Below are 27,324 nucleotides of genomic sequence, written 5' to 3' on the forward strand. Positions count from 1 at the left end.
TTAAAAGCAATTAATGCATTAATGCAATTAATGAGAGATGTCATCCCACAAAATATTTTCAGAATTTCTTCTCCTTCTTTTGACAGTTTTACCTGCAAGTTTTTGAGTTCCATCCAAAAGATTTTTGCTCTTTCTACAGTCTATATTAGTGTTAAAAATGTTGGTATTTTTTTATCAAGTTGCTCTGAATGATTTGTTTAGAATTCTGCACTGGAGGAATTAGCTACTAGGTAGCTAATTCCTACTAGCTACTAAAACCTGCTAGCTGTGGGTTTCCTTCTACTTTCTATACAGAAATAAGCTTTTCCTCTCAGTAGTAATAATAAGGAACAGGGCTGCTGTCAGAGACAGGGGTACAATGAAACTTTGCTAGGCCATATCCCAACGACATCGGGTGGAAACATTTGCTGACTCTTCTCTTTGGATTGCAATAGAAAGTGTGGCAGCATTTTTTCTCTCCTTTACTGAAGAGGGCTGGCTTCCATCAGAAAAGAAGGGGAAAAAACACAAACAGCCCTGCCCCAAAAAAGACCTCAGGACTAATGCAGCTATATTATTTCTAAATATGCTCTTGGCTGAAGACTAATGGTTTATTATTAGCTTGAGTGAAAGTAATTTTCAAAGTTTAGGAGCAAGTTATTTCTTGTTACAGACACAGAGGATATATGTGATATGTATAATATGGAAGGTATTAATGTATATATAATTTTTCAGACTGTCCGCCTGTGATGGTATCTCTTTACAATATTGCTAGCTTCTTGCTATTGAAAGTGTTTTTAATGGTACATCTAGTCTTGCTGTCTCCAAAATAGTGTTCCCAAAGTTGGAGAAAAAGTATTATTTCATTCCTCTGTAGTGACAGCAGCTAAAGAGATATAGCGCTTTTTGCTGGACAAAACTTCCTGTGTATGGGAAAGTGGCAATAGTATAATGTCATTGTTATGACAAAGCAAGCTTCCATTCCGAATTTAAACTGCAAGCATTAAAAATGCGCATAAGAGTAGCCTGCCATCCTGCCTTGGCATTTTGTTTTTTCTTTGATTATATCTTTATGAAGAATTAACATTTTGATACAGCATTTCATGGGTTTGCAGTGGTTAAATCAGTAGTTAATGAGGTTCGTCATATAATTTGAGCTTGTAGTTTGTTTATGCTAGACCAACTTTATCCATACCCCAAACAAATTATCTCTTATAATCACCAGCCTGAAGATAAATCTCTAAATGTTTTTCTGATGATAGTGCTGTGGTTGGCAGGTGTTAGAAGTGCCTCCCAGGGACAAAGATTGAAGATAGGCTTATTCTCACAAATCCTTCAGGCGAGGTTGTTTAGCTTTCTATCCTGTCATCTGCAGAGGAGCCTTGTATGGTGCCCTGCTAATGAAATCTAATAGGCAAAGGTCATATATCTTTATGAAGAAAAATGCAAAGCTAGTGAGTGATAAATGTGCTTCATGGGGTTCAATGGACGATGCTTAGCAATAAAATCCATGTTTAAACAGTGTTTCAAGTGGCTTGGCATATCTCTGGGTTTTGTGCCTTAACTAATTTTTATAGCAGTGCTCATTACTAGTGATGGGAATAGATAAATACAAAAATAGTTGAATATGCGTGCAAAGTTGTCTATCTAAATAAAGAAATAGGTGGGGACTCTGAGTGGGTAATTAGTTTTCAGTATTCATAGCATAATGAGTAAGATGACTCACATAACAGTACACAGTATTGTATTTAAATTGAAAGCTCTATTGACAAGCAATAGAAGCATACTAACTAGTGTGAAGATTTAGGTAGATTCTAGCACAGTTGTAAATCAAAAATGCCTTTGTCAAATGTCAAAACATATGTTAAAAAAAGAGGGGGAATAGAAACAAATCATGCTAGTGGCAAATTTCAGATAGAACTCCTCAACAATGCAAGTCAGTGCCTTTAAGAAATTGCTAATCTGAAGTTAGAAGAAATCAAATAAACCAGATATTTTTTGAATCACTGCTGTTTTTTAGGAAGTTACCAGTTCATTTGCTATAGTTACACTGCTGAGCAAAGAGACAGTTCAATAAATCAACTCAGGCTTGATGGATTTTACAAACCATTGCAATGAGCGTATGGAAGAGGAAAGAAATCTCTTAGTATTCCCTCTTTGACAAAAGGATATGCAAAGAGCCTGAATGGATGAACGGTTGATTAATTTTACCAGAAATTTTCTTGACAGGCAGAAATGTGTTTTTGCATTACCATGTTTGCATTGGGATTTTTTGTAAGTTATGAATTATTACATATAACCTTACACCTGAGACTTAGCTGGCTACAAGAGACACCTCCTGGTCAGTGTATATATGGTTGTAATGTTTCATATGTTTTAATTCATCAGTCTGGCAAGTCAGCCTTTTGCTTCTTGCTACTTGCTGATCACTGAACAGTGAAATCAAATATTGTGTGTGACTAAATGAACCTTGTAAATGAAGTGGTATTTTGTGTCTTTTTCAGTATTTTTAATTGATTTACAACTATGGAAAAATCAGATGGAAGTTCTTAACCTAGAATCAGAAAGCAGGATAATATAAAGGAGAATAAAAAAGTGTATCATAGCCTATGTCCACAAAGCCTATTGATTAATAAGAAACAGTGTTTCTTTTTCTGATATAAGTTTCTGAGGTAAATAATGTATTAGATTGTGTATACTGCATTGTACTTTAGTATGGAGATATTTCCTCTTAACTTTGTACACATTTTATGCATATTTGCTTATAAATGTGGTGCATAAGGAGGTCCTTTGCTTTGGATGTTGGATACCTATGGTTTCAAAATAAGAGACTTCCCTCTGCATTCAGTTTCCTCCAGAAAAATATGTACATACTTATTTCAACCTTTAAAATTACCTGGAGAGAGTACATTTCAGCATAGTGCAAGTACATTTCCCTGTATTTCTCTACTTGGAGCAAAAGTCATAGTGTTACAATTGCAAGTTTTCTAGTTTGTCTCTTTAATGTTTTACAGAGGCAGAGTTTGAAAGACAAATTTGAAAAAGGAGGTGGCATTTAAACCTTTAAACTTGAAAATCACAGCTATATGTTTTGCTATATTTTGCATTTTTACCAATTCAGAACTACTTACCCTTCAACTACCAAAATGCTCAAAAATGGCAGCTTTGTCTTAGTCAGTCATGGGTTTTTTATTACAGAAAACATCCACAAATTACAAGTACTTTGAATTTCTTCCTTTAAAGATGGAAAAAAATAAGCAGTTTCATGTTTGCATCACTAGACTAGATGATGTACATCCATTCTTTGATTCTTGTGCTGCTGCAAAACTTTTTTCTTCTAGATTTTGAAGTCACAGCAATCTAATGTAATTTCTCAGCATTTTATGTCATTTCAGTGCACACACAACAGTATGCAGACCATTGCCTATGTTAATGTCTTTAGGCTACACCCTCAATGTGGCCTTACCTTATACATTAGTGGCAGTGCCTTAACTGGGCTTTATCTCCAGCCCTTTTGATCTGTTACTTTTTCGACTATTTGTGCACACCCTCCACACCAGGGAGCATTTCTGTCTGTTTTATTTCAGACAGTTACTTGTACACCTCAGCATTCTGGGGAGTCTGCCTTGTTCATGGATAAGAACTTGTGTTCCTTCAGGTGGATGGCAGTGATGGACACTGAGTGTAGGTATTCCAACTGGAGGAAGAATGTTCTAAGCCAAATGGGCCATTATGATATCCTTATATTACATTGATATCATAATGTCCTTTAAGATGCATTAAAATACTCCAGGTACTAAATTCAAAGCTATCTCAGCTAGTCTGTAAATGGGGAATAATGGAACTGTAGCTTGGCAGTTTAGCTGACCAACATTTTTATATTTCAAGTTTTATGAGTGAGTTGAGTCTTTCCAGTCTTTCCTGGAAATGATGTGCTGTGCTAAACAAACACAAAACATGGACATCTGTATAAGGTCTAGTTAATCACATGTTAAAATGGATAAGCCTGAGTTTGAATACGCAGAATTTGTAGTATGAAATACAAGTAAAACCTGTTTAGTTTCAATGTGAATTCATAAAGAGCAGGTCATTGTTATAATGAAATGTACCACTGCTGTACAAAAGGCACTGTTTACAGTATGAGTCTGGCTAAACATGCCTTCACTGAACAAAGCATAATAATTTTTTTATTATTATTATAGGGGAATCCTTCTTTCTTCTTGGCTTTTTTTTTTTAGCTATCTGAATTTTATGAAAATAATAGACTGTAAAAGCACATCCATCAACAGTAGTAATGCATATTCCATATGCAGTGATTCACAGTGCTATAGTATTGCCTGTTCAAAATCTTTCTAAATCAAGTTTTAGATGCCTAAAGTTAAACAAAAGGTGTGGGTTGTTATACAGCAAGATAGCAGGGCTCACAGATGCCCATTCTCCTGCTCTTTTGTTTAGGACCTAATACGTATTTCTCTTTGGAAACTTTAGACATAAAGAAATCAGAATTAGCTGCTACTTTGTTCTTTTCAGAAGACTGATAAGTGTCAGTGTAGAAGAACTGCTATTTTGTCATCAAAATGCACAGTAGAAAAATGCAGTCTTCCCTTACAGAAAAGACAGTTTATTTTTTGTAGAATGTTTTCACCATTGTGTTGATAGAAAAAAAGAGGTAAAACAACAAATACACTTGTTTGTGTTTCTTATAAACATCATACTGTTTATATTGTTCTTTCAGTTTTTAGTGACCTTACCTTAAAAACTTTTTATAAAAAATGAGTATTTTTCTGCCTTTTTTTAAAAAAAGGAGGGGGCCTTGTAATTAGCTGGATTTACAACAAATGGCACACAGACTGTTAGCTCTGCATGTGTGCTATAACATTGGTGTTTACCCTATTATATTGCAATTTAAGTATGTCATAAAGTTTTATCAGTGATCATATAGAAATAAACTAGAATGCAGAAGAACCAACCATGAAATATTAAGAGAATGCAGTGTGAAGCAATATGTATTGACTTCTGTATTGTGATAATTGTGTCAGTTGTGAAAATTGTAATGGGATACAATATTCCTCATTTATATTTTCTGACGGTTGGGTATTTTTACCAAATGAGTTGTCAGCAGAAAGGCTTCATTAGACCCATCAGGGTATCTGCCCATGAATAACGAATTCCAAACTGTACTGACAGTTTCCTTGAGCCAAAATGATGGAGCACCTCTGACAAAAGCCATATTGTGCTCTCCATGTGAGGAGTGTGAAGAACAAAAGAGACAGTTTGTTCTTAATTTGGTCAGGTTAATATTGACACAGTTAGCTTAGAAGAGTCAGAAGTGTATGTAATGTACACTTGCAATGATCACTTCAGTAATTGGCTGTTGGCTTCATGACTCAGAAAGTATTCCAAGAGACAGAATTTACAGATTCTCTTTGAATATTTCTTGGAGATTTTACTTGTTTTAAAGAATTATCCAAGTTTATAGTTATGTAAACTATTAAATTTTAAGAAGAGATTCCTGTAAGAAAACCAAGTTTCAGAGAAAGAAGTTTCACTATAAATTGCCTAGATAAAATGGTATTTCTGAACAAAAATACATAATAACTGAACAGGCCATGTTCAAAAATCCTTCAAAAGTCTGTGGACTTCTTAAACTTTCTCATACTGTTTCTCTAATTGATAAGAAAAGTATTTGTAAGTTTCAGAATGTTCATCATATTGTTATGTTACAACATAAGCTATTTATATGCATTAGGGAAAAAAAAGCACCATTTTATTACACATGTTATTGTCAGGGGTGGGAGTGGAAGGTTTAGACAAAATTTATTTAAAAGCCCTGCCGTTATGTCACAAGGTGCAGAAAGGACTCCTTTGCTTTTAAACCCCTTTTCAGAGAGGAGTCTAGGTGCAGCTGAATCCAATCTTAGCCTCGGAGTGTGTCAACAGTTTAAATTTAAGGAATTATAGAGATGTGATTGAACAACTTTTGTCCCACGGGTTTTAATGATTGGCAAAATGAGAATATTTATATAAAATGAATAATTTATTTTATACAAATGATCAGACAAAAGATCTTAATTGGAACTATTTACTACACAGCATAAAAGCTAAAACTGCTAATAGTACGATATAAGATAGGATAGTGCATTATATTGAAGCAATTATATTGATGCTAGCAAAAAGAAATAATTATTAAGTAGAAATTTGATGTAACTCACTCATACCAACACTGGTGTGGAGATCTCTCTCTCAACCTCGAGGAGTATCCTTGGGGGGCGTCCCCAGCCAAGGGAGGAATCTCCATGCATACACCAGAAGAAGGGTTATGTTAGAAAAACCGAACTGTATGAGAGAGGACTGGACTTTTATAGTATAAGGTGACTGACTGCTAGTCACAGATCTACAAGCCAGCAGACTAGCTTATCTGTCACATCCTGTTGCAATAGCAGGATGTGTATTCAAAGTCTGGTGAACCAGGATGGTCTTACAGCAGATGGTCTTTAACACCAAGACAGCACCTGGAGCCATCTGTTGATAGCTTGCATTATATTGGATTTTAGGTGTTATCGGGGGTAAGCTCTCTTGCCACAGTTATGACACTGAAGTTCTCCAGTAGTCGTATTACTGTGAACTATGCAAAATATATTTACTACTAGATTCTATTTATTTCAAGTGTATACATTTCAAGTACACTTACAATCCATTTTTTGTTATAGGTGACTTATGACAACTAAAAATGTTTACATATGCTGTTTATTAGTTCATGCTTAAGCCAGTACATGATAATAAAGTAAAGATAAGTAGTATAAGCATGACTATTTGACTGACCTTTGTCATCATTTGGCTGTGTCAGTGTATTTTCCACAGTAATTCATCAACAGCATATTTTACAGTACTTGTAATTAATTTGGAATGTAATTAATTTAGGATTTGTTAAACTGTAATTTCAGCTTAACAGTTGAAATGATTTGCATTTTTTCACTTCTGAAGAAAATGTTTTATTTCCTGTAAGCATTTATAATATGTGCAACATTATGGTTTGTACTTACGTTAGCAAATTTGTGCAAGAGTCCATATGTCTACAGGTCTTTCTCTATATAGTCTTTGGTGGTTTATAAGGCTTTCTTGTTTGCAACTGTCTTTATTTATTTGAATGTTTGGATGCTTATGAAGGGAATATTGAAATTGTGTTGATACTAGTTTAAAAGAGTAAACTTTAAGGATATTTGGGAGGTAGGATGGAATTAAACTCTTAAAAGAAATTATTACCTAAATTAATAATATTAACTAACAATAATAGAATTACCTTTGTTTATTTTTAAATCAGTTATTAATTTTAGGTTTTGATTAATAGCCTAGTCAACAAAAAAATTGATGAAGTAGGCTCATGATGTGTAAGACATAATCAGATCTGGCTTTTTTAAAATAGTTTGGTTATAACAGCATTTTATAGCAAACTTACTCTTTAACCTATTCTTGTAAAAAGTTCTATTTGCCTTGTGTTTCATTTCTGGATGTGCTTAATGAAGTAAAAGTTTATGGGAAACATTTATTGTTGCTTATTAAAATTATTTTTATGGGAAAATTGAGTAACTTACATTGTAAGGTATTATTTGAACATTAATTATTGGTTAGTAGTAGTAATGTAAGAAGCCTGTATGTTATTCCTCATGCCACAGAATGAGGAATTGTGTTTTATACATTTGCAGAATAGTGACTTTTTTGTCAGAAAGTTTTTCTCATTGACAGGCTATGGAGTCAAGTAATAAATGGGATGTGATCAGCATAATTTTGCTTTTCTTAGGCTGTGGCTTGATGTGCCGTAATAATTTCCTCAGTAGTATCAATTGTATGTCACTGTAAAGCATCTCTTGCCCTCTTGCACTTCTAAATCCTCAACTAATTAACGTTTTCTTTAAAAATGCTTTCTTTCAATGAGGTGTATGGTGCTGGCACACCTATACCCATTTTCATGCTGCTCTGAGCAGTCTCTCATCAGTGGATAGTGTTTTGCACCAAGCAGTGCTGGTCCATTACGAACCCAGTAGGAAAAGCCTCTGTGAAGTATCTTCCAAAACCCTGTTTATTAGTGCTAGCATTATAAAGGAGAAAACACTGTAGTTAATTGTATGTCTCTTTAAGTTGTGGGATCCCTGAGAGCTGTAGCATTGAATAAGCCTCCAGTCCATGCACCAGCATGCTGGAGACACCCTGGTCATAGAAGATATTTCTACCTTTTTATCCTTTTAGCTATGATAGGATTTTCTTACAAGGAAACAACTCCGTTCCTAATTTCTACTGCCAGATATAAAGAATGTTAATACGAGAACTTCTTGCTGCACTTTTAGATAAAGGCAAAGACTCACAGGTGAAGTAATTACTAGTATCAAGTGGATGCTGTCTGCAGGCTTCTCTGGTACAGTTACCTGGCCAGGTTTATTTTGCACCAAAGGAATATATCTAGAACAACACAGTCTGAAGGCCAAGCTAGAGAAAAACGTAGTACATGAGTGATCTCCTTCTCAACTTGTACCCAATGGAGAAGGACAGGTAGACTGCTCAGTTAATCTTTGTGCTTCCCTCAGTCATCAACAAGCTGAGAACCTCAGGAATTAAAAAATACACACTGAATAAGTAAGTTTGAGAGCATGGAAGAAATGATGAGAACCTGAAGTACTTTGATCAGGTAATCATGTAGGTAGTATAGGTCCATTATTGTTAGTATTAATGTGGCCCAATGTGAAGCTTTCCAGTCCTATTGCTCCACTAGGGATACGTACTTGACAACTTCCCCACTTACAGCAACATGCTACTGGATCACCTGCTGCTACATCAATTCCTTCACTGTACGATGTAAATTAGCAAAAAAAAGAGCACAATGCAAATTCAGATTTTATCACCTTCAGGGGCTTTACCACAGCCGTTTACCTCCTTGGTTCCTGCTCTGACTTTTAGAACTGACCTTTCATGTGTGGCATTTTGTGCCATAACCATTGTCATAACCATTCCTACTCCTAGCATGTGAATGTTGTGTCTTGTTCCATTCTATTCATAGTCTTTCTCTATGATGCCCTAGTGGTTCTTGGCCTTAGACTCTGGAAATACACCTCTGATTGTCCTACAGGTACATATTGGCTCTTCATGTAGACATGACAAGGGAGTTTTCCTTTGCCATGTTGGCAGGCTAAGAGGTTCCTTGCTCAAAATACTGCAGAAAATAGGATTTTTGGCACTCCTCAACCTACCATTTTGTCAGTACCAAATGCAGACTGATATGATGGCAGATATTATCAGTCAATGTCAGTTTCATGAGGTTTACACTTCAGTCACACAATTTTAACTGAAAATTTCTAATTGCTTGCATTTTCAGTGGATACAAGAAGGTGAAGCATCATAAGGTGATGCTTCATGAAAGTGAAGCTTGAAGACTGGCAATTGTTTAGAATGATCATTTATTTACCTTATTTATTTACCTTTCTTTACCTTTATTTACCATAACACACCTTGCAGACTAGTTCCTAGATTTGCCCATGTTCCTCTCTGTGACCCCCCAGTTTTCTTGAGTTGGGTGTGAGTGGGTAACTAAGATAAGAAGCTATCAGGGATTTTCAGATGGTTTTGAATCTGCTCTAGTTCAAATTTTTTATTTGAATAGATTTTAATTGCTCTAACTGCAGTTAACTTTTCCATACTTAAGGACATTTTGGTATTTTTTTAATCTACAAAATACTTGTGTCTTTAGAAAAAATGTTACTGGTTTGGACATTCAAACCTTACTCACAATAATTCCTCACCATAACGCCCTATTCAGATTTCAGATCTGAGTGTACACCAGTAAACTGGCAGCTGAATGTGCACTAATCTGTGTGAATTTCACATAAGCCTCATTTTTACGTGCTATGCAATCATCAAAGTGGAACTTTATGTCTAGTCTCAGAAAGGAATCTCTTTCCAAAGCATTTGACAAACAGATTTTTTTGGTTTAAGTTTAACTTACAGGGAGGGAATGCATTTTATGGACACATTTGAGTAGATTAATAAATAATGTTTGTATATTTGTAACCAAAACAGTAATTTATTACGTAGGAGACAGATGCAGGGGAATAACATGCCAAGCTGCGCATACAGTATGTTGTGTTCATGATGAACTGCTGTTTATTCAGGGCTAGTGTAGCTTGGCAGCACAAAAGAAGTCTTAGCTAGAAGATGACAAAAAAAATATCTCAAATATAAACAGCAGAAACATAAAGGAAAAAATAAAATTTCTGTGTTTGTTCACTCGTAATTATCAAAACTGAGGACTGAAGAGAGACATTTATACTTTGTGCATTATATTCCCAGTTGAGAAAGGTGGATATGTATGGTTTATTTAAAAATCTGGAAAACTGGGCTAGTCCAAGCATAAATGAGAATGGAAAGACAAATGTTTACCTCTTGTGTGTTTGGTGTGGGGTGTGTGTGAAAGTAAGCAACTTTTTTTGATACAAGGAGTTTAAAACTAGTTTGCCTCACTCAGTCCTTATGTTGGGCGGGGGAGCAGGCAGAGGGATTTTTTTTTTCCACAGAATTCAAAGAGCAGGAAAAAATAATCTACAGTAACAATCCCTGATAAAATTGTATACAATTACATAACATCAACATGCACACATAGAAAGGGCTGCAAAATTAAGTTAGCTCATACAAATTCCTTTTGAGTGCTGGATTTTGCATCTCAATACTATTATTTTAACATCTTTTATTTTAGATGAAATATTGGCATATGTTTGTCATATATTTATGACAAATTTCATAAATTATTTTTCTAATAAAAAAGGGGTTTTATTCAAGAAATAGCAATAGCTATATTATCACAGAATCATAGAATTAGTAGGTTTGGAAGGGATCTTTGGAGATCATCTAGTCCAACACCACTGCCAAGGCAGGGTCACCAAGAGCAGATTAAAAGGAAGGCACCCAGGTCAGTTTTGAATATCTCCAGAGCGGGAGACTCCACAACCTCCCTGGGCAGCCTGTTCCACTGCTCTGCCATAGTCAGTATAAAGTTCTTCCTCATGTTCTGGTGAAACTTCTTGTGTTTTTGTTTATGGCCATTACTCCATGTCCTGTCACTGGGCATCACTGAAATGAGTCTGGCACTGTTCTCTTAATACGCGCCTTTGACATATTTATATGATTAATGGGATCCCTTCTTAGTCTTTTTTAACCAAACAGGCCCAGCTCCCTCAGTCTCTCCTCATAAGAGAGATGCTTCAGACCCCTGATCGTCACTGTGACTCTCCACTGGATTCTCTCCAGAAGCTCCTTGTCTTTCTTGTACTGAGAAACCCAGATCTGAGCACCGCACTCCAGATGTGGCCTCACTACGGGCAAGTAGAGGAGGAGGATCACTTCCCTCAACCTTTTGGCCACACTCTTCCCAATGCACCCCAGGATACCATTGGCCCTCCTGGCTGTAAGGGCTCACTGCTGGCTCACGGTCAACTTGTCATCCACCAAGACTCACAGGTCCTTCTCTGCAGAGCTGCTCTGGGACTGGTCAATCCCCAGCTGCACTGGTACTTGGGGTTATTCCTCCCCAGGTGCAGGACCCTACAGTTGCCCTTGTTGAACCTCATTAGGTTTCTCTCCACCCAAATATTCAGCCTATTAAGGTCCCACTGAATAGCAGCACAGCCTTCTGGTGTATCAGCTGCTTCCCCCTACTTTGTATCATTAGCAAAATTGCTGAGGGTACATTGTATCCCTTCATTCAGATTGTTAATAAACAGGTTAAGTAAGTCTAAGTCTGGATCCAGTACTGATCCCTGGGAAATGCCACTGACTACAGGCTTCCAGCTGGATTCTGCTCTGCTGATCACAACCCTCCGAGCTCTGCCATTTAGCCAGTTCTTGATCCACCTAGCTGTCCATTCATCTAACACACATGTCCTGAACTTACCTAAGAGGATGTTGTGGGAGGACTGTCAAAAGCCTTGCTGAAGTCAAGGTAGACAACGTGCCCTTATCGACCCATCCTGCCATGCCATCACAGAAGGTATCGGATTGGTAAAGTAGGATTTCCCATTGGTGAGTCCATGTTGACTACTACCAATGACCTTTTTGTCTTCCACAAGCTTGGTGGTGACCTCCAAAATGATCTGTTCCATCAACTTTCCAGGGACTGGGGCGAGACTGACTGGCCCATAGTTTCCTGGGTCCTCCTTCTTGCCCTTTTTGAAGATGGGAGTAACACTGACTTTTCTCCAGTCATCAGGCACCTCTCCTGTTCTCCACAGTTTTTCAAAGATGATGAAGAGTAGCAAATAACATCTGCCAGATCCCTCAGCACCTGTGGGTGCATCCCATCAGGGCCCATGGATTTATGGTGTTAAATCTGCCTTGCCAATCTCTGACCCAGCCCTCTGCAACCAAGGGGAAGTCTTCCTTTCTCCGGCCTTCTTCTCTTTCCTCTGAAATCTGGGGTTCCTGAGGACCAGTCTCATCAGTAAAGACTGAGGCAAAGAAGGCATTCAGTAATTCTGCCTTCTTTGTGCCTTTTGTTATCAGGACATCCATCTTATTCAGCAGCAGCTCCACAATTTCCCTAATCTTCCTTTTGCTGTTGATGTACTTGTAGAAACCATTCTTGTTGGCTTTGATGTCTTTTGCCAGACTCAGTTCCAAGAGGGTCTTGGCCTTCCTTTTGCATCCCTGCATATTCTGATGGTGTTTCTATAGTCCTCCCATGTGGTATGTTCCTTTTTCCACATCCCATGAATTTCTTTCCTGCATTTGAGATTTACTAGGAGCTCCCTGCTCATCCATGCAGGTCTCTTGCCCCTTTGCCTGATTTCTTGATCATGGGGATACACTAGTCTTGATCTTGAAGTACTTTTAAGCAACCTTGCAAAAGCAAATAGCAGGAAAAAGTAGGAATTATGTTTCACCAGCAATTTCAAAAAGACAAAACCTGCATTTAGTATTTTAGTGATTTTCAGAAATAATTGTCCACTACTGTGCTGTGAGACAGGTTCTTGATTTTTTTGGGGGCACGTAGTTGTTTTGACAGATGGAATGGAATTCTTTTGCCTGTTACAGATGCTGATGCTTATTGAAATTTCTTGCTATTTTACCACAGATTTGGATGAAAAGAACAAGGAAAAGATGCTGACATTTCTTTCAATGTCTTACTCTATTTCAGGACTGCGTGTTACACAGGAGTCTTGTTGGTGACCTGAAAGCATTCGTAGATAAATACAGGTTCGATGTACTTGTCATTTTGGCCAACTGTTCGTCAGAGAAGAAGCAAACAAAACAACAAATAGCAGTGTACTCGGAAAATGTAGAGCTAGGCAATCAAGTAAGTTCCTGGAAAAAAGTCAGATAATGTTTTTCTTGGGAAAAACATTTTTTTTTTTAAAATATATATGGTGTTGATTAATTGAGGTCAAAAAGTAGCAACAGTTGGCCAGCAACTGAGCAGCTATTTAAAATGGCTGCATTATTTATATGATACAAAATTAAAGACTGTGATATTTATTATTGATTCCGACCAAGCTAAAAATAAAAAAGTGTATGGTTATAAGAAATACCGAAAGAGGTAAGATTTTTCAGTTCAGCTAAAATGTTCTTTTCTTTTCCCCATTAGTTTTGGCTTGGGTTTATATTGTGATCTACGCAAATGGGTCTTTGGTAATGAGGGATAAAGAAATTGTAAATAGTAATGACCAGAACTCATATATGTGTATTTTATTCCTAAAGAATTCAAGTTCTGAAATGAAACCAAATTCTTACTAGGATGTTCATTTATCCAAAGCTAGGTGCTGTCCTTTTTTTTTAATATATATATTTATCTCCAGATGGAAGAAACCACCTCAGTGGCAACTTTTTGCACCTGTTTCGTAGTCTTAAAAAAAGTTCTAATTTTAGGGATAGGTGGTTAAATGACTCCATTGTTTTCAAAGTCAATATAAATGCATTTATTTTATGAATACACTATCCCATTCTGGAAATACATTTCTAGTGTACCTTTACCTATGTTACTCAGAGTTATTAAGGCAGAAAACATTTATTTGGATTTTCTGTTACAACAAGAAGTGAACCGGAAAGTCAATGGTATAATTTTTGACCAATTCTATAACCCATATTTTGTATGTAGAACCCATATTCTAATACTTCATCTATTTAGGGATTATAATAAGAATGCTGCAGCAAAATGACTAAGAAGTAGGTTAATAGGAAGAGATAGGTATAGCTGTGTTATGTGGTGAAGTAGTCAATATATGCCCTTATGTCCATGATTGCAATGACTTCTGAAATATCCTATTTTTCAACAGATCTGCTGTGAATTAGAAGAATGTCAGAATCCTTGTTTGGAACTGGATCCTCTAGAATATGAATGTGACCAAATTCTCATTTATCATCAAGAAAATTCTTTGGTGACCTGTGATCAAATTTTTCTTCTAGTTAAGGAAGTTATAAATAGAAGGCAACCAGAAATGGTATCGAACAGTAGAACTTCTTCTACTGAAGCTGTTGCTGGAAGTGCTCCACTTTCACAAGGATCTTCTGGTATTATGGAGTTATATGGTTCTGATGTAGAACCACAGCCCAGTTCTGCCAATTTTATAGAAAATCCTCAAGACCTAAATGGATCTATGCAAGCCCACATTGATGTTAATGTAGACCTTGTGAGTCCAGACAGTGGATTGGCTACCATTAGAAGCAGCCGGTCTTCCAAGGAGAGTTCTGTTTTCCTTAGTGATGATAGCCCTGTTGCAGAAGGTGCTGCTTCCCATCACAATCTTCTGCTTGGCTTTGATTCCTATAGCCCTATTCCTGAAGGAGCAATAGCTGAAGAACAAAAGCCTCAGTCAGGAAACAACAGTGATAACTTTGATCTTTTCAATTTTGATCTAGCATCTGTGGTTACAGCTCCATCTGAGTCATCTTCTCATTCTGTTGATTGTTCCCCAGAAGATGACTATTTCCTTAATAGTGATTCGTCAGAAGGGCATCGGCTCACTGTGCAGAAAGAACTTGATGAGGCAAACCTGTTAGAAAATGATACAGCAGATTATTCAACTGGTTTACTTATGACAAAAAATGAGCATGACAATTTGGCTGAATTTGATGAGAATCCAGGACAAATGTGTCAGAAAACTTCAAGTTTGATTAATTTAGTTGAAGGTGATTCTTTTTCACCAGAGATGTTGAAATCTGCTGATTCAAGAATTCCACCCACTCCTATGAACAGTCTTGTAGAAATGTCACCATTAGATAATGGACAGCCTTTAATTTTCCCGCAAGATGTTATAAAAAAAATTAATGAAATAGATGGCACAAATTATTCTCAGTCTTGTGTTAAATATGGGAACTGGTGGGATGCCTTTGACCTAGAGTCCAGAAATGCTGATGCATGGAGTTCAAGTGAGCAGCAATCTGTATTTCAGAGTCCTGTCTTATGGAAAGATTCTAAAGAAAGTCCCTTGCTACAAGAACATATTGATAGAAGAGCCTCAGATTCTGTGTTCCTCCAAAACCAGCCAAAGCAAATGGAATACATGAGAGCAGGTCTATGGAATAAACAGTTTAAACAAGATAATTGGAACCATGAGAATCAAGAGAAAAACAGCGAACATCCACATTTGCAAACTGCTTCTTTAGATGAGACAAAGCAAGAACTGGAGAGATTTACTGACCCATGGAAGGTCAGTCAGCCAGCACCTATGACGTCAGATGCATGGTGTAGTGATGAAGGAAAAGGTAGTCTGCTAGCTGGAGACTCTTATGAAATCTGGACCAAGTTTGATGAAGAAGATGCTGCTAGATCCTCAAAAAATGTATGGAACGTGCCCAAACTGCATAGAGAAAAAAAATCAGTGAATGTTCCTGAGGAATGGGCCATATCAAAAACTAGTTTATCAGATTCTTCAGAAATCACAGTGGACAATGAGACTGAAAATCTAGAAGCCTGGGATAAAGGAAGATATTACGCAGTAGAAGAATATGGAAAATCTGAAAGTACAGATTCTGTTTTCAATAATATGCAAAATAATTCCAGGCTGGAAACAGGGGAAAAAAATTTATTTGGTGACCCTAAACATAGACCAAAACAATTTGAAAATATAGATACCTGGAACATGTACGATAAAAACATCAGGAAGGAAGTAACAGAAGTAGTGGTACCATGGGAAAATTCCTTTTTGTATAAAAACTTAGATCTTAGTTCTTCAAATATGGGGGAAGATTTAGTTGTTTCTCCATTGGACACCAATTATTCAACATCTGATTCATATGTATCACCTACATATGTGGAAGATGGAAGAGAAAATGAGGACAGAGATTTTGATGAAGAAACAGTTACTGGTAAATTCATGAACCCATATTTGGCTGAGCCAGAAGTACTTGAGAAAGCAAGTAAGGAACCATCATCTCCTAGCAATGTGCCTTTTTCAAGCATCAGAAATATAGATAACTGGAACACTCCCCTAAATAATGTCACCCAGTTACAAGAAAGAAATTCTGAAATTACTGCTAAACCTCTTCTTAATTCAGAACAAACAGCTAATCTGTGTTTTTCAACTGGGATACGTACCAGTGAAAATAATTTTTCTGTATCTGAAAACAGAAGACTAGGAGTGGCATATAGTCAAACAGTAAAAGACTTATCACCACCACAGAATGAATTAAATACTAGGCAGATGGCAGCTGACAACAGAGAAACAGTGGACAGTGTTCCTGTAGAAGACACAGACACATCTGTGACAACCTTGGGCACTGGGAATAGTTTAGATCTGAAAATATATGACTTAGGGAGTGAGATGCTTAGTAAGAAGGCAGCACAGAACACTGCTGGTGTTGACAGAGAGCTGGATAGTCAGGTTTCAGTGCAGCAGCTGAACTCATGGAGTTTACAGAGTGAACAGGGTTGTAAGGAAGCCTGGGACAATGCCATTGTCATCTCTCAGGAAGGAAAAGAATGTAAGAAGACACATGAGATAAGTGAACCACAGATGATTAGTGACATTTGTAATAAACCAGTGCAAGAGGACAGTGAACCTTCATGTAAAGCAGATTTGGAAGAAAATAGGTCAACTGAAGTTTTCACCTCCCCAGAAAAAATGAGGAATAGTGTTAGTTTGGAATTGTTAGTCACAGAGAAGGAGTCATTTTCTAATCAAAGCAATCCAATTAGTCAGGAAGAGAGGAAAGACTTGTTGCAGAATAATGTAGAATCTTCTTCAAGTGCTTCTGAAGAAGGCAGAAATTATGAATCTTTTGATGATGCCACACCACAAAATTACAGTTACAGTGAAATGTCACAGCTGCTTTCCGAGAGAGCTGAAAAAGAGGCTACAGTGACAGAGGATGCAGCAAGTCCCCATATGGAAAGTATCTCTGCAAGTTCTGATACGGGTAGTGATAATCCTGAAAATAGTTATTCTACAGTGCCTGGAACCTCGGACATCTGGAATGACTCTGGAAAGAATGGTTGTGGCATAGGCACACCAGTTCTTTCAGTGAATGAACCACAGGAAGCTCTGGGAGAAGAGAAAGAAGGCTTACATGAAGTGGCTCCTAAGCATCTAGGCATTTGTAATTCTGAGTTAGTATCTTTCACAAATAGCTCAGAACTGAAGGGGAATGATAAAAATTCTTTTGTAGATAAGTTTAGAAGTCCTTCTGCATATGTCACTGTTCCTGACATTACACATATGTCTGTGATGGAGAATTCATTTTTACGTGAAATAGGTTCTGGGAGAAATGAAAACCCTGAAAATTTAGAACCTGATAATACTCTTTGTGAAGAGCCATGTGCAGTGCTTAGTGACAGTTTTCCTCAAACTGCTTGGAATTCACAGCCATGTGAAGATTTGCAATCTCCTGGAACAAGTCCTGAGGCAAGTGAAGTCCTTGAAATGGCAAATACCACAAGTAGCCTTTCGAAGGATATCCAGATCAAAAGTTATTTGGAAGAAGACAGCGTGTGGAGTAATTCAATAAATGATTATGCACACTCAAGTGGAACAAGTCCTGATTTGAGTGATGCATCTGTGAATGTGTGGGGAGACCTTTCAGCTGCTAGTCATCAGAAAGGAAGTAGAAATATGTGGGAGATTAAAAATAATAAAAATCTTGAAGATTCTTGTAAAAGGAATGAATTTCAGAATGAATGTGAAGGATTTGAAACAAGTGCTGAACATAACCAAGTTCCTAAAAGCTTAGATTTTTGGAATGCCCATGTAGATGTTGATACTGTATCTTCTTTATCAAGTCCTGACATAAATGAGGTTTCAGAGAATTCAGAGGCATGTCCAGAAGTGATTCATGAAGATTCAATGTGTGAAAACAAACAGCATAAAGCATCTGAAATTGGAGAGGATTATGTTCAGTCAAATACAACAAGTACTGAAGCAAATGAAGACAGTTTAAGTGCAAAGACTCAGGTGAGAGAGGAGGCCCAGGTAGGCATCTTCAATGAAAATTCTGAAACAATTAAAGCCAGAAAGGTACTCCAGGAGGATGTGACTATTGACTCTACTGAGCATCACAAGACTTTTGAATATTTAGGCCACTGTGAAACACTTCAGAAAAAAATTCAGAGAAGTATTTTCAATGAAAAAACAGGTAGTGGAGAAGACACATATTTGTATCAAATGAATGAGGATGCAACACCAACTTTTGCTGTTGGTGATAAAGAAGAGTACTCTTCGAAAACTGTGGCTATGTGGAGTATGTTGTCAGAAGCTGATTTACGAACTGATCCAAAATCCATAGTAGGAACATTTGGTTTTCCAGATAACAGTTCAGAATGGTGGAATTTACAACCTTGTGAAGAAAAGCAATTGGAAGATCAGTATTCTGTTTCAAGTCACTCTGAAACAAACCAGTTAACAAACAGTAAGGAGGACTCGTGTGGTTCACCTTCCCAAGGTGAAGATCTAAAACAAGCAGATTCGACTAAAGCAGATAATGATGGAAATCAGCCTACCCCCCTGTACTCTGGTGAAAAAGAAAATGAAAGGCTAGTACATCCTATCAATAGTCCTGATAGTCAGATAAATCAAGACATTGTACAGTTCAAACAATTTGATGCTTTCATACTGGATAAAGAAGAAGGGAGTGTGATAGAGCAGTTGTTTTCTACAGATAAGGAAAATCAACTGGCTCCACAGAATTCTTTTGCAGATGGGGAACAAGCTATACCAAATACATCAGTTCAAGCAATTACTGTACTGGATCTACCAAAAGACAATGAGGGAAATGTAAGTCTCATTCCTCAAGAACAGCAGCAGGACACCTGTGAAAGATTAGATGTGCACAACAACCCGTCAGATGCTTTCACCGTAAAAGACTTATCTTTTGAAATTGCAGAAAAGTCAAGTTCAGGGTGGAATATATTAGTTCCCCAAACTGCACTTATCCCAGATATTTTACAGGATAACACACAAGAAAGTAATCAACTGTTTTCAGTGGAACCTGACCTGTGGATTAATACAGAGCAGGTTGTCACTTTGAAACCAGATGGTGAAAATCCTGATATTTTAAGCTGTAACCAAGACAATGGTTCAGAGTCTTCAAACAGTCCTGATGTGTGCCAGGAGTATGGAGCTAAGCATGCCTCTATCCCATCTTCTCAGATTGTGGTGGATCCTGAGGACAAGAACAGTCAGTCAACTCACACATGGTCAAATATGAGTAAAGAGGTAGATTTTGATTCAAAACATCAGTTAGTAATGCAGAAGGTGGAGATGCACTTTGAAAGTGGTAGCCTCCAGGAATATGAACCAGGAAAGATCAACAAATTCTATCAGCTCATCTCTTCTAATACTCAGGAGCCTCCTGAATTTGCAACTTCGGAAGAATATGGTCTAGAAAATGAAACGGTTATTGACCCAGCTGAGTTGACAGAAATTGCCAGTGAAGTTATAGAAGTGACATCCTTAGATCTGAAAGATGTGTTCCATGAAAGTTTCACACATGCAAGCCATCAAGGAACACCAACTGACACAGATCAAATAGCAACCTCCCAAATGCATTTGTTTTCCAGCGATTTAACTCGACCTGATAGGGAAGAAAAAAGCTTAAAAGAAATTAGTGCCTTGGCTGAAGTTGTAAAATATTTGCATATTGACCATACAGCAATAACTGGTAATGAGCTAGACATGTCAGAAGAATGTATGGATGAATCTGAGACAGGAGTAGAACATAACATCAGAAATGCATCAGTGACTAATGTCCTGGCAGAAACATATGGTGGAATGAACACACTGGCAGTACTAGGCAGTGAAGCAGCAGAAGGGGAATCAAAGAATAAAGAGATACTCTTTCTCAAATCCTTTTTACCTGGTAGTAATGAATGTCATGATTCTGATTCAAATAATCAACTGCTTAAGGACACAACAAAAGCATATGAAGCTGTAATTGAAAATAATGTTCCTGTGTTTAAAGAAATGCCCAGTATTCAATCGCCAGTGGTGTATAATCCACCATCCTCTGCATCTTTTGATGCTGAATCCTTTGGCAGCAGAGAGTGTGCAAAGGGTGAGCTCTTGTTACAGCAGCCATTTTATGACAGTGTTTCTTTGGAAAAACCTTTACCACTGCCAGCACCTCCAGAGAGTGCAGAAGGCATCCTAATGACCAGAGACAGCAGTGTTAAAGATCAAGTATCTGAAACATCCATAGAGTGCCTTCAGGAAAATCATACCTCAGTATCTTTGCTCTCCAGGTCTGTAGTAACTCCAGGAGATTCTGATATTTCACCAGGAAAATCTGAAGCAGAAACAACCGATCCCAACTCACCGCCAGATGGAGATAGAAGATCACCCAATGGTAAGAAAACATGCTTTCCAGGGCAAATCCATGGGACACAGAAAGGAAGAAGTGTTTGGAGTATTACTGCTTAATGAGGAGGCTTTGAGTGAAGTTTGGAGTTTTTGTGTCTCCCTGATGTACAAAACTGTACTGTGGGAAGACCTCTAGTGCTGCTCTCTCAGACATTTCTGAAGCTTTTAAACATTGAAGTAGGAATACCATTTCCCTTGTTTGTACAGGGCCTAGCATATGGGACACTGAATCATTTGTCCCTTAGGAATGATTGCAATGTTAATGTATAATCTTTAATAACGATGATGGTAATGAAGTTATAAAATTCAAGTACACATTAACAGAGCAAAGCAAACTGTGAAGAGCTTTATCTCACTGTACTGATTTAAGGAAATTGTGGTGACTAAAACAGTAATTCAGAAACTAAAAGGGGTTTCTGTTTGCCTGTTCTTTTAGAAGCTGGCACTGATTCTCTACTTTGTGAAGAGAATAAGCTGAGAAATTCCTCTGAAAGCCCTGAACTGAAAAGTACAGAGGGTAAGGAAGATGTGAGAATGCAGGTGCTCCAAGATCCAGCTTCACTGGAGACGGATTACATGCTTGTTACTGAGGAAGAAAATACACCTTCAACGAAAAAAACCCTTAAAAGAAGCAAAAGTAATTTTGCAGTTCAAGAAGCTAATGTAGCTGAACAAAGAGAATCTCATGAAGGCTTTTTACCAAGCTCCTTGGATACCTTTCAGCCAATCTCCATTACAAATGAAAGCAAAGATCACCCTGGTTATGGGACTCCGTGGGACTCTAGTCACTTAGAAGAGAAAAGTTCTTCTGTTGTGCCTCAAAAGCTGGATGGTGAAAGGAGATCACAGGAAAACTGTGCGCAAGATGAGGGCTGGATTATATTGGGCCAAAATGACATAAGTGACATACCACCTGAAGAAATTTCTGCCAAGTCAGAGATGCCAAAATCAGTGTCTGGACATCCTGGCAAAGAACTGGCAGCTGTTGTAGCACAGGAATTGGTTCTTGACACTTGGACAGAATTTCGGGTGGAAACTCCCCTTCAGAAATGTTTTGAACATGAAGTCTGTTCTCCTTCAGATAGTCTGACTCTTGAGGATGAGAGTTCAGGCATTGCAGGAACACGTGTTTTGCAAGTAGTTGGTGGCGATGGTGCATGGGAAGCAAATTCTCACCAGAAACTTGGAAATAACGTAGCAACTGAACAAGAAATGAAGGAGGAAACGGTTCTTCTCAACAGAGGCGGAGAACTGAGTCAAAAGTCAGAGTAAGGAAAAATCAACCTGTTTTCTTTCGAAAGTCTTCTGTTATTTGTTATCTATGTTATTGAAGTGTAAGCCGTTATGAATAGATGGCAAGACTTTCAAGTCAAAAGTACACATTATATTTACCTTATTTAGGTATCACTGTATTTCTCCCTTTCTAAAAACAGATTCTCAATTCTTGGTTGCTTCATATAAGCCAAATTAGGATTGTTTTGCAATTGTTTTGAAGGCCGCTTCCTTGCAGGAATAAGTCGGTCTTCCTTCTGTGAAGTCCCATAGACTGCGTAACCTACCTTTAAATCTAAAACAGATGTGGCCAGGGAACACAGGCCAAAACCAGGTATCAGTGCTACTGCCAGCCCAGATACAATGCCAATGATGAGATTATGGAGGGATCAAAGTGAAGTACTATCTCTGCCTAATGCAAAACCACTGGGAAGGAAGATAGGAGGGAGTGAAGGCCCAGAGTCAGAAAATGGTGGTGCTTACAGAGGAAAGAAAAGCATGAGGGAAAGTTGTGGTCTTTGTCATTATTTTCAAGCTGTAGTCAGGTCAGAGCAGCATTTCAGACTGTTTGAACTGAACTGGCAATTGAGGCAGTTTGAGTATATATGGACCTGCCCTTTGGGTGGACATGCAGCTTCTGTGCTGACAGCATTACTGCTGCCAGGTGTCTCTCTGCTCTATCACCAGATGGAGGGAGAGGTGGCCCTCTTGACTCAATTTATTGTAAGATATTGGAGAGAATGCCTCTGTTATTGACTTCTCTTCTTTTACAACCAGGAGATTGTAACTACTATAGTAGACTTCTAAGGCAGTGCCAGAGATGCAAGTGTGGAAGTCTGACCTCCTTTCTCCTGGGCATCTGCAACTGATGTGTTGCAGTTTCACAATGGAGGAACCTGGCATTGTATCTATACAGGGAAACTCTCATGAGGAGGAAATGGAATTTCCCAGTACAAATAAAACTAGGTTTCTAACTGCACTTACCCAAAAGCATGTGGTATGGAACGTGTGGAAATATACTGTTTGTGTGAAATGCAAGAGTTACTTTTTACTTTTTTCCCAAGTTTCTTCCAAGCACTTACCAGTTCAGTGTAGAATACATATCACATCCACAACTTATATTATCAATTTTTAGTTGTCTTGCATTTTATTTTAGACTTTTTAAAAAATTTTCCCTAACAATTTTGCAGTTTTAGCAGTAGGCTTTTTTATCCCTTAAACCTGGCATTCCTGTGTATGACAGTATAACCCTGATAACAGCACATACAGGTAATCTGTGATAGAAAAGCACAGCTTTTTGCTACACCTCACCCCACCCCAAACATTTTATTAAGATTATATAGAATATAGAATATATATGGTCACTACAGCTTCCAGTTTAGTCTTTTTCTTATCTCATTTAGAAATTACTATTATCAAATGCCTTTTCAGTAGTGGTTCATTCTGTCCTTTACATTAGTGGTACTGAAGCTCAAAGAAGTAAAGAAAAGCAAGGAAGTTATTCAGTTTCCACATTAACAGTTACTTGTGGAAGCATGGAACCAGTAAAATCTACTTTCCTTTGGGTTTATGTTTTCTTGTTAGACTTTTTTTATTGATAAGGTGTAAAATCTAATGGAAGTTTTTTCCAGCATTAATGCTATTAAAAGTATTTAGTTAATTCTCTTGTATGAGGATTTCTTATGCAATAGAGATTGCTTTTATGATGCTGTTTCCCCCTCCATTTCCCCTATGCTTGGTTGGTGATGTTCAATAAACTTCTAATGAGCTTATGTCTTTGGTCAGTTAGATGATTTTTAGGAAAAAATTTTTAGGAAATAGCAGAGACACATGCAGATGTCCCTATGCATGCCCACATCATGATCACAGAGGCCCTGATTCTTCTTAAATGAAAGCAAACACAAAAAACATTATGATGAAACACACAGGAATCGTTATTTCTAGCTGATATACCCATTTCATTAAACCTCTTACATAAACAGCTGAAAAACCGGCAACTGACATAGTAGAAGTGTGTAATTAGAAGTGCTTTCTAACGCATTTCACTGACAGTTTTAAAACTACAGATTCATTCTCAAAATGTAAGTCAGTGTGCAGTTTTTAAGTCTGAAATGAACTTGCTGTTCTTGGCCAACAAAGTTTAAAACAATGTGATACAGCAGAGATGCCAGCCTATAGGAGGTTAGAAACACATGTGTCATCACATAAGAGAAGAAACTAAGATTTCTCTTATTACTGCGATAGAATTTCTGGATGGCACCTGATGGTGCTGGTATGAGGCTCTGAGTCTGCCACAGATCTACATCAAAGGAGGATGTAAAGAAACTCTTTAGTGTGAAGGTGGTGAGGCACTGGAAGAGAGCCCAGAATAGCTTCCAGATGTTCCGTCCCTGGAAGTGTTCAAGACCAGGCTATATGGGGCTTTGAACAAGCTGGTCTAGTGGGAGGTGTCCCTGCCCATGGCAGAGAGTTTGGAACTAGATGATCTTTAAGGTCCCTTCCAACCCAAACCATTCTATGGTTCTGTCATCTTTGAAGAATAAAAGAACCTCATCATTTGTACTCAAACCCAGCCAATAAACAACTGAATTAGTAGTCCAAAGTTTACAGAGGCTTTTACTCAGTAACTGTCTTCTAAGCCCTTTTCTATCCATATATCTCTGTTTAGTAAAAAAAAAAATGAAGTTCCTACTTGCATATTGAGCTGAAGTAGGTTCCTTTACTAGTGGAATAAGGGTGAGTGAAGGATACAGTTTGCAGTATTTTCTGCTTTCATCCAGAAGGTGTCTGTCATTTTGCCTAAGAAAAATTACTGTTACATAGAAGAGGGAATTGAAATTTTGAAATGGAAAGCTTAAACAAAAATTAGAATGAAATGCATTAAAATTTCGATGTCTACTAGTCACTACCCCCTTCATCCCATTGTCAAACGTAAGACTCTCTCTAGGCTGTTAAGGTCAGTTTTGAGGAAGTCTGTGACTGGAGGTAAAGTTCTTCCATCCTGTCCTGCTTTTCTTCTGCAACGAAAAGCAGCATGAGCAAGAGAAGAAGAAGAAGGATGCTTGCTAGCATTAAAACGCTGAAGAAAAGATATGAACCTTTCTCAGAAATACACAAACATCAGAAGTAATAAACAAGAGATGTTTCTTTGGTCTCATAAAAAAGTACAAAAATATTTGAGAGGACATTACTAATGTCAGTCTTTCCAGAAAGAAAATAGCTTTGCATATGTGAGCAGCTTCTTTAAAAAGGAAGAATTTGTGGAGCACTGTATAAATGCTGGGTAGGCAGGATAACATACTTTGCTGCTGCTGGCTGGAGGTGCAGCAGCAGTAGAATTTATGAAGACTGGAGGTAATTTTCTTCCTGATAGAAGCTGTCTTGTCTTACAGAGCTATATGAAGCTTGGTGGTGATGCAGTGGTCGGGAGGCAGAAGGAGAAACTGCAGATGACTATGCTAGCTGTTACCCACCAGCACATTTCTCAGAGTATTTTAGTGGTTGTGTATACTAGATCATTCTTGCTCTTACTTTTGTTGTAGGGAAGGATTATCCTTTTCCTTAGCAGGAACAGGTTTTTTTTTTTTAAGTTTACACCTACATTCCCATTGCTGAATTGCAAACCAAAAAAATTATGCAAATCACATCTGAATATGCATGTGCTCTATAACCATCGATGCAAACAGAAATGAGGGTTGAGATGCATTGAATCCATAGGATCTTCTGTCATGCAGTCTCATCATAAGCTTTCCTCAGGCACTGAAATTAAACAGCAGGGAGCCTTTCAGTACCGGCAGCTGACTTGCTGTGTCAAATTTGGTGATGCTCTGACAAAGCTCCACAGGGAATGTGGAAAAAAAAATAATTTTCATGGCTGAAGCACAACTCTGCGTTTATTTAGGCGCACCTTTAACCAGAGCCCAGTAGCTGCTGGTTCACACAGCCGGCTGTGTGAAGGCAGGTGATCACCCTTATTTAGCAGTACCACTGGCCACGTGACAAGAAAATGGTGGAGGATCTGTATTCCTAGTAAACTGCTATAGAACAAGGGATGTTGAAGTGCAGCAGTAACGCATCTTTACTGTTTTTGCAGTAGAAAGGCCTTTTCAAGTCTTTAGAAGGTAAGCATTGCTTTACTCGGAGAGACAGATATGCAGAAGGTTTTCTGATTAACGGCTCTATTGTTGCAGTTACCTTAGACAGAAAAAGGGTAAATGTTAGTCAGCACGATGCAAAGCACCCAGGACCTCATTACTGAAAATAGGGCAGCTGTATTTTAATTCTGCAGCTCTTTATGAGAGAAGCTTACATCAGTTCAATGGGATTTCTTTTGTCTGAGCACAGGCATGGTATTTATAATTAGGAAACAAAACTTCACTGCACAATCACCTAACGTGTTGGATTATTTTCAGCTTATTTGCCTAGCTCTAAGGATAAAAAATGTGGACAAAAAAGGAATGAAAGGGCACTGTCAGCGGATAGCTTGCTTTTAAGACTGCTTAATTACTGGTATCTTGCCTGGCTCTGATAGCTCTCATTGTAGACTACTTGACAATATAGCTTTCTTTTTTTCCCTATAAATTGAAGCATATGAGTTTTGCATTTTTTTGCAATGTCCTCTTAAAATGTTGCAGTGAACAGCATATGTAATCTTTGAAGGTTAACTGATCAAGGATGCAGCAATAATCTCAGTGGTAAGAGGACTGAAAAATTACTGCAAAAGTTGTTTTTTACAGGCAGTGTTTTTGTTTAAATTTAATTATAGGAGCTTGATTCAGCTCCATTCAGTTGCTTGCTTGCTTTTCTGTATGTGATGAAGGAATTAAAATATTCTTCAGTTTTAAGTATGGTTAGCAAACAAATCATAGTGATTTTCAGGATGCATTGAAATGTATAGAGTGTTTAAATATTGGCTACTTAGAGTAACACTGAAAGGAAATGTATGCAGGGTTGTTTGGTACATTTAGCCAGAATTGTTCTAAGTTGGGGGCGGGTGGAACAGGCAGGCAGAGATGTCATTTCTGGACTTAACTTAATTAATACAACTGGGAAGCAGAGCTGTTTTCGGAAAGGGAGGATGCACGCACCTCTCGCAGCACTGTCAGGAGGCATTAAAGCAACTGTGGGGCTCAGACTGGGGGAACAATACACACCAATCCTTACCGTGCCAAACATTTCTTTTTTCTAGGGCTGCTGTGTTCATTCCACTATTCTCAGCCATGCTTTCCACTGGTATCTCATGTGGGGC

At 37.8% G+C, this 27,324-nt stretch overlaps 1 protein-coding gene across 9 annotated transcripts in view; it reads left to right on the forward strand.

The window, feature by feature from the left end:
- Nucleotides 1-27,324, forward strand: part of PRUNE2 (prune homolog 2 with BCH domain) — a 170,896-nt gene that overhangs the window by 85,582 nt on the left and 57,990 nt on the right. For 8 of the 9 annotated variants that reach the window (XM_051801319.1, XM_051801311.1, XM_051801314.1 and 5 more), the window contains exons 7-9: nucleotides 13,154-13,312; nucleotides 14,289-20,790; nucleotides 21,241-22,072. In XM_051801319.1, the coding sequence (XP_051657279.1) occupies nucleotides 13,154-13,312; nucleotides 14,289-20,790; nucleotides 21,241-22,072 (7,493 nt within the window). Of the gene's footprint in view, nucleotides 1-13,153; nucleotides 13,313-14,288; nucleotides 20,791-21,240; nucleotides 22,073-25,343; nucleotides 26,198-27,324 lie in introns of those variants that run through there. The other variant, XM_051801320.1, reaches the window with a different exon arrangement.

Source organism: Manacus candei, unplaced genomic scaffold (genome assembly GCF_025592945.1).
Source record: "Manacus candei isolate 608988 ecotype Guabito, Panama unplaced genomic scaffold, ASM2559294v1 h1tg000051l, whole genome shotgun sequence".
NCBI classification, from domain to species: Eukaryota; Metazoa; Chordata; class Aves; order Passeriformes; family Pipridae; genus Manacus; species Manacus candei.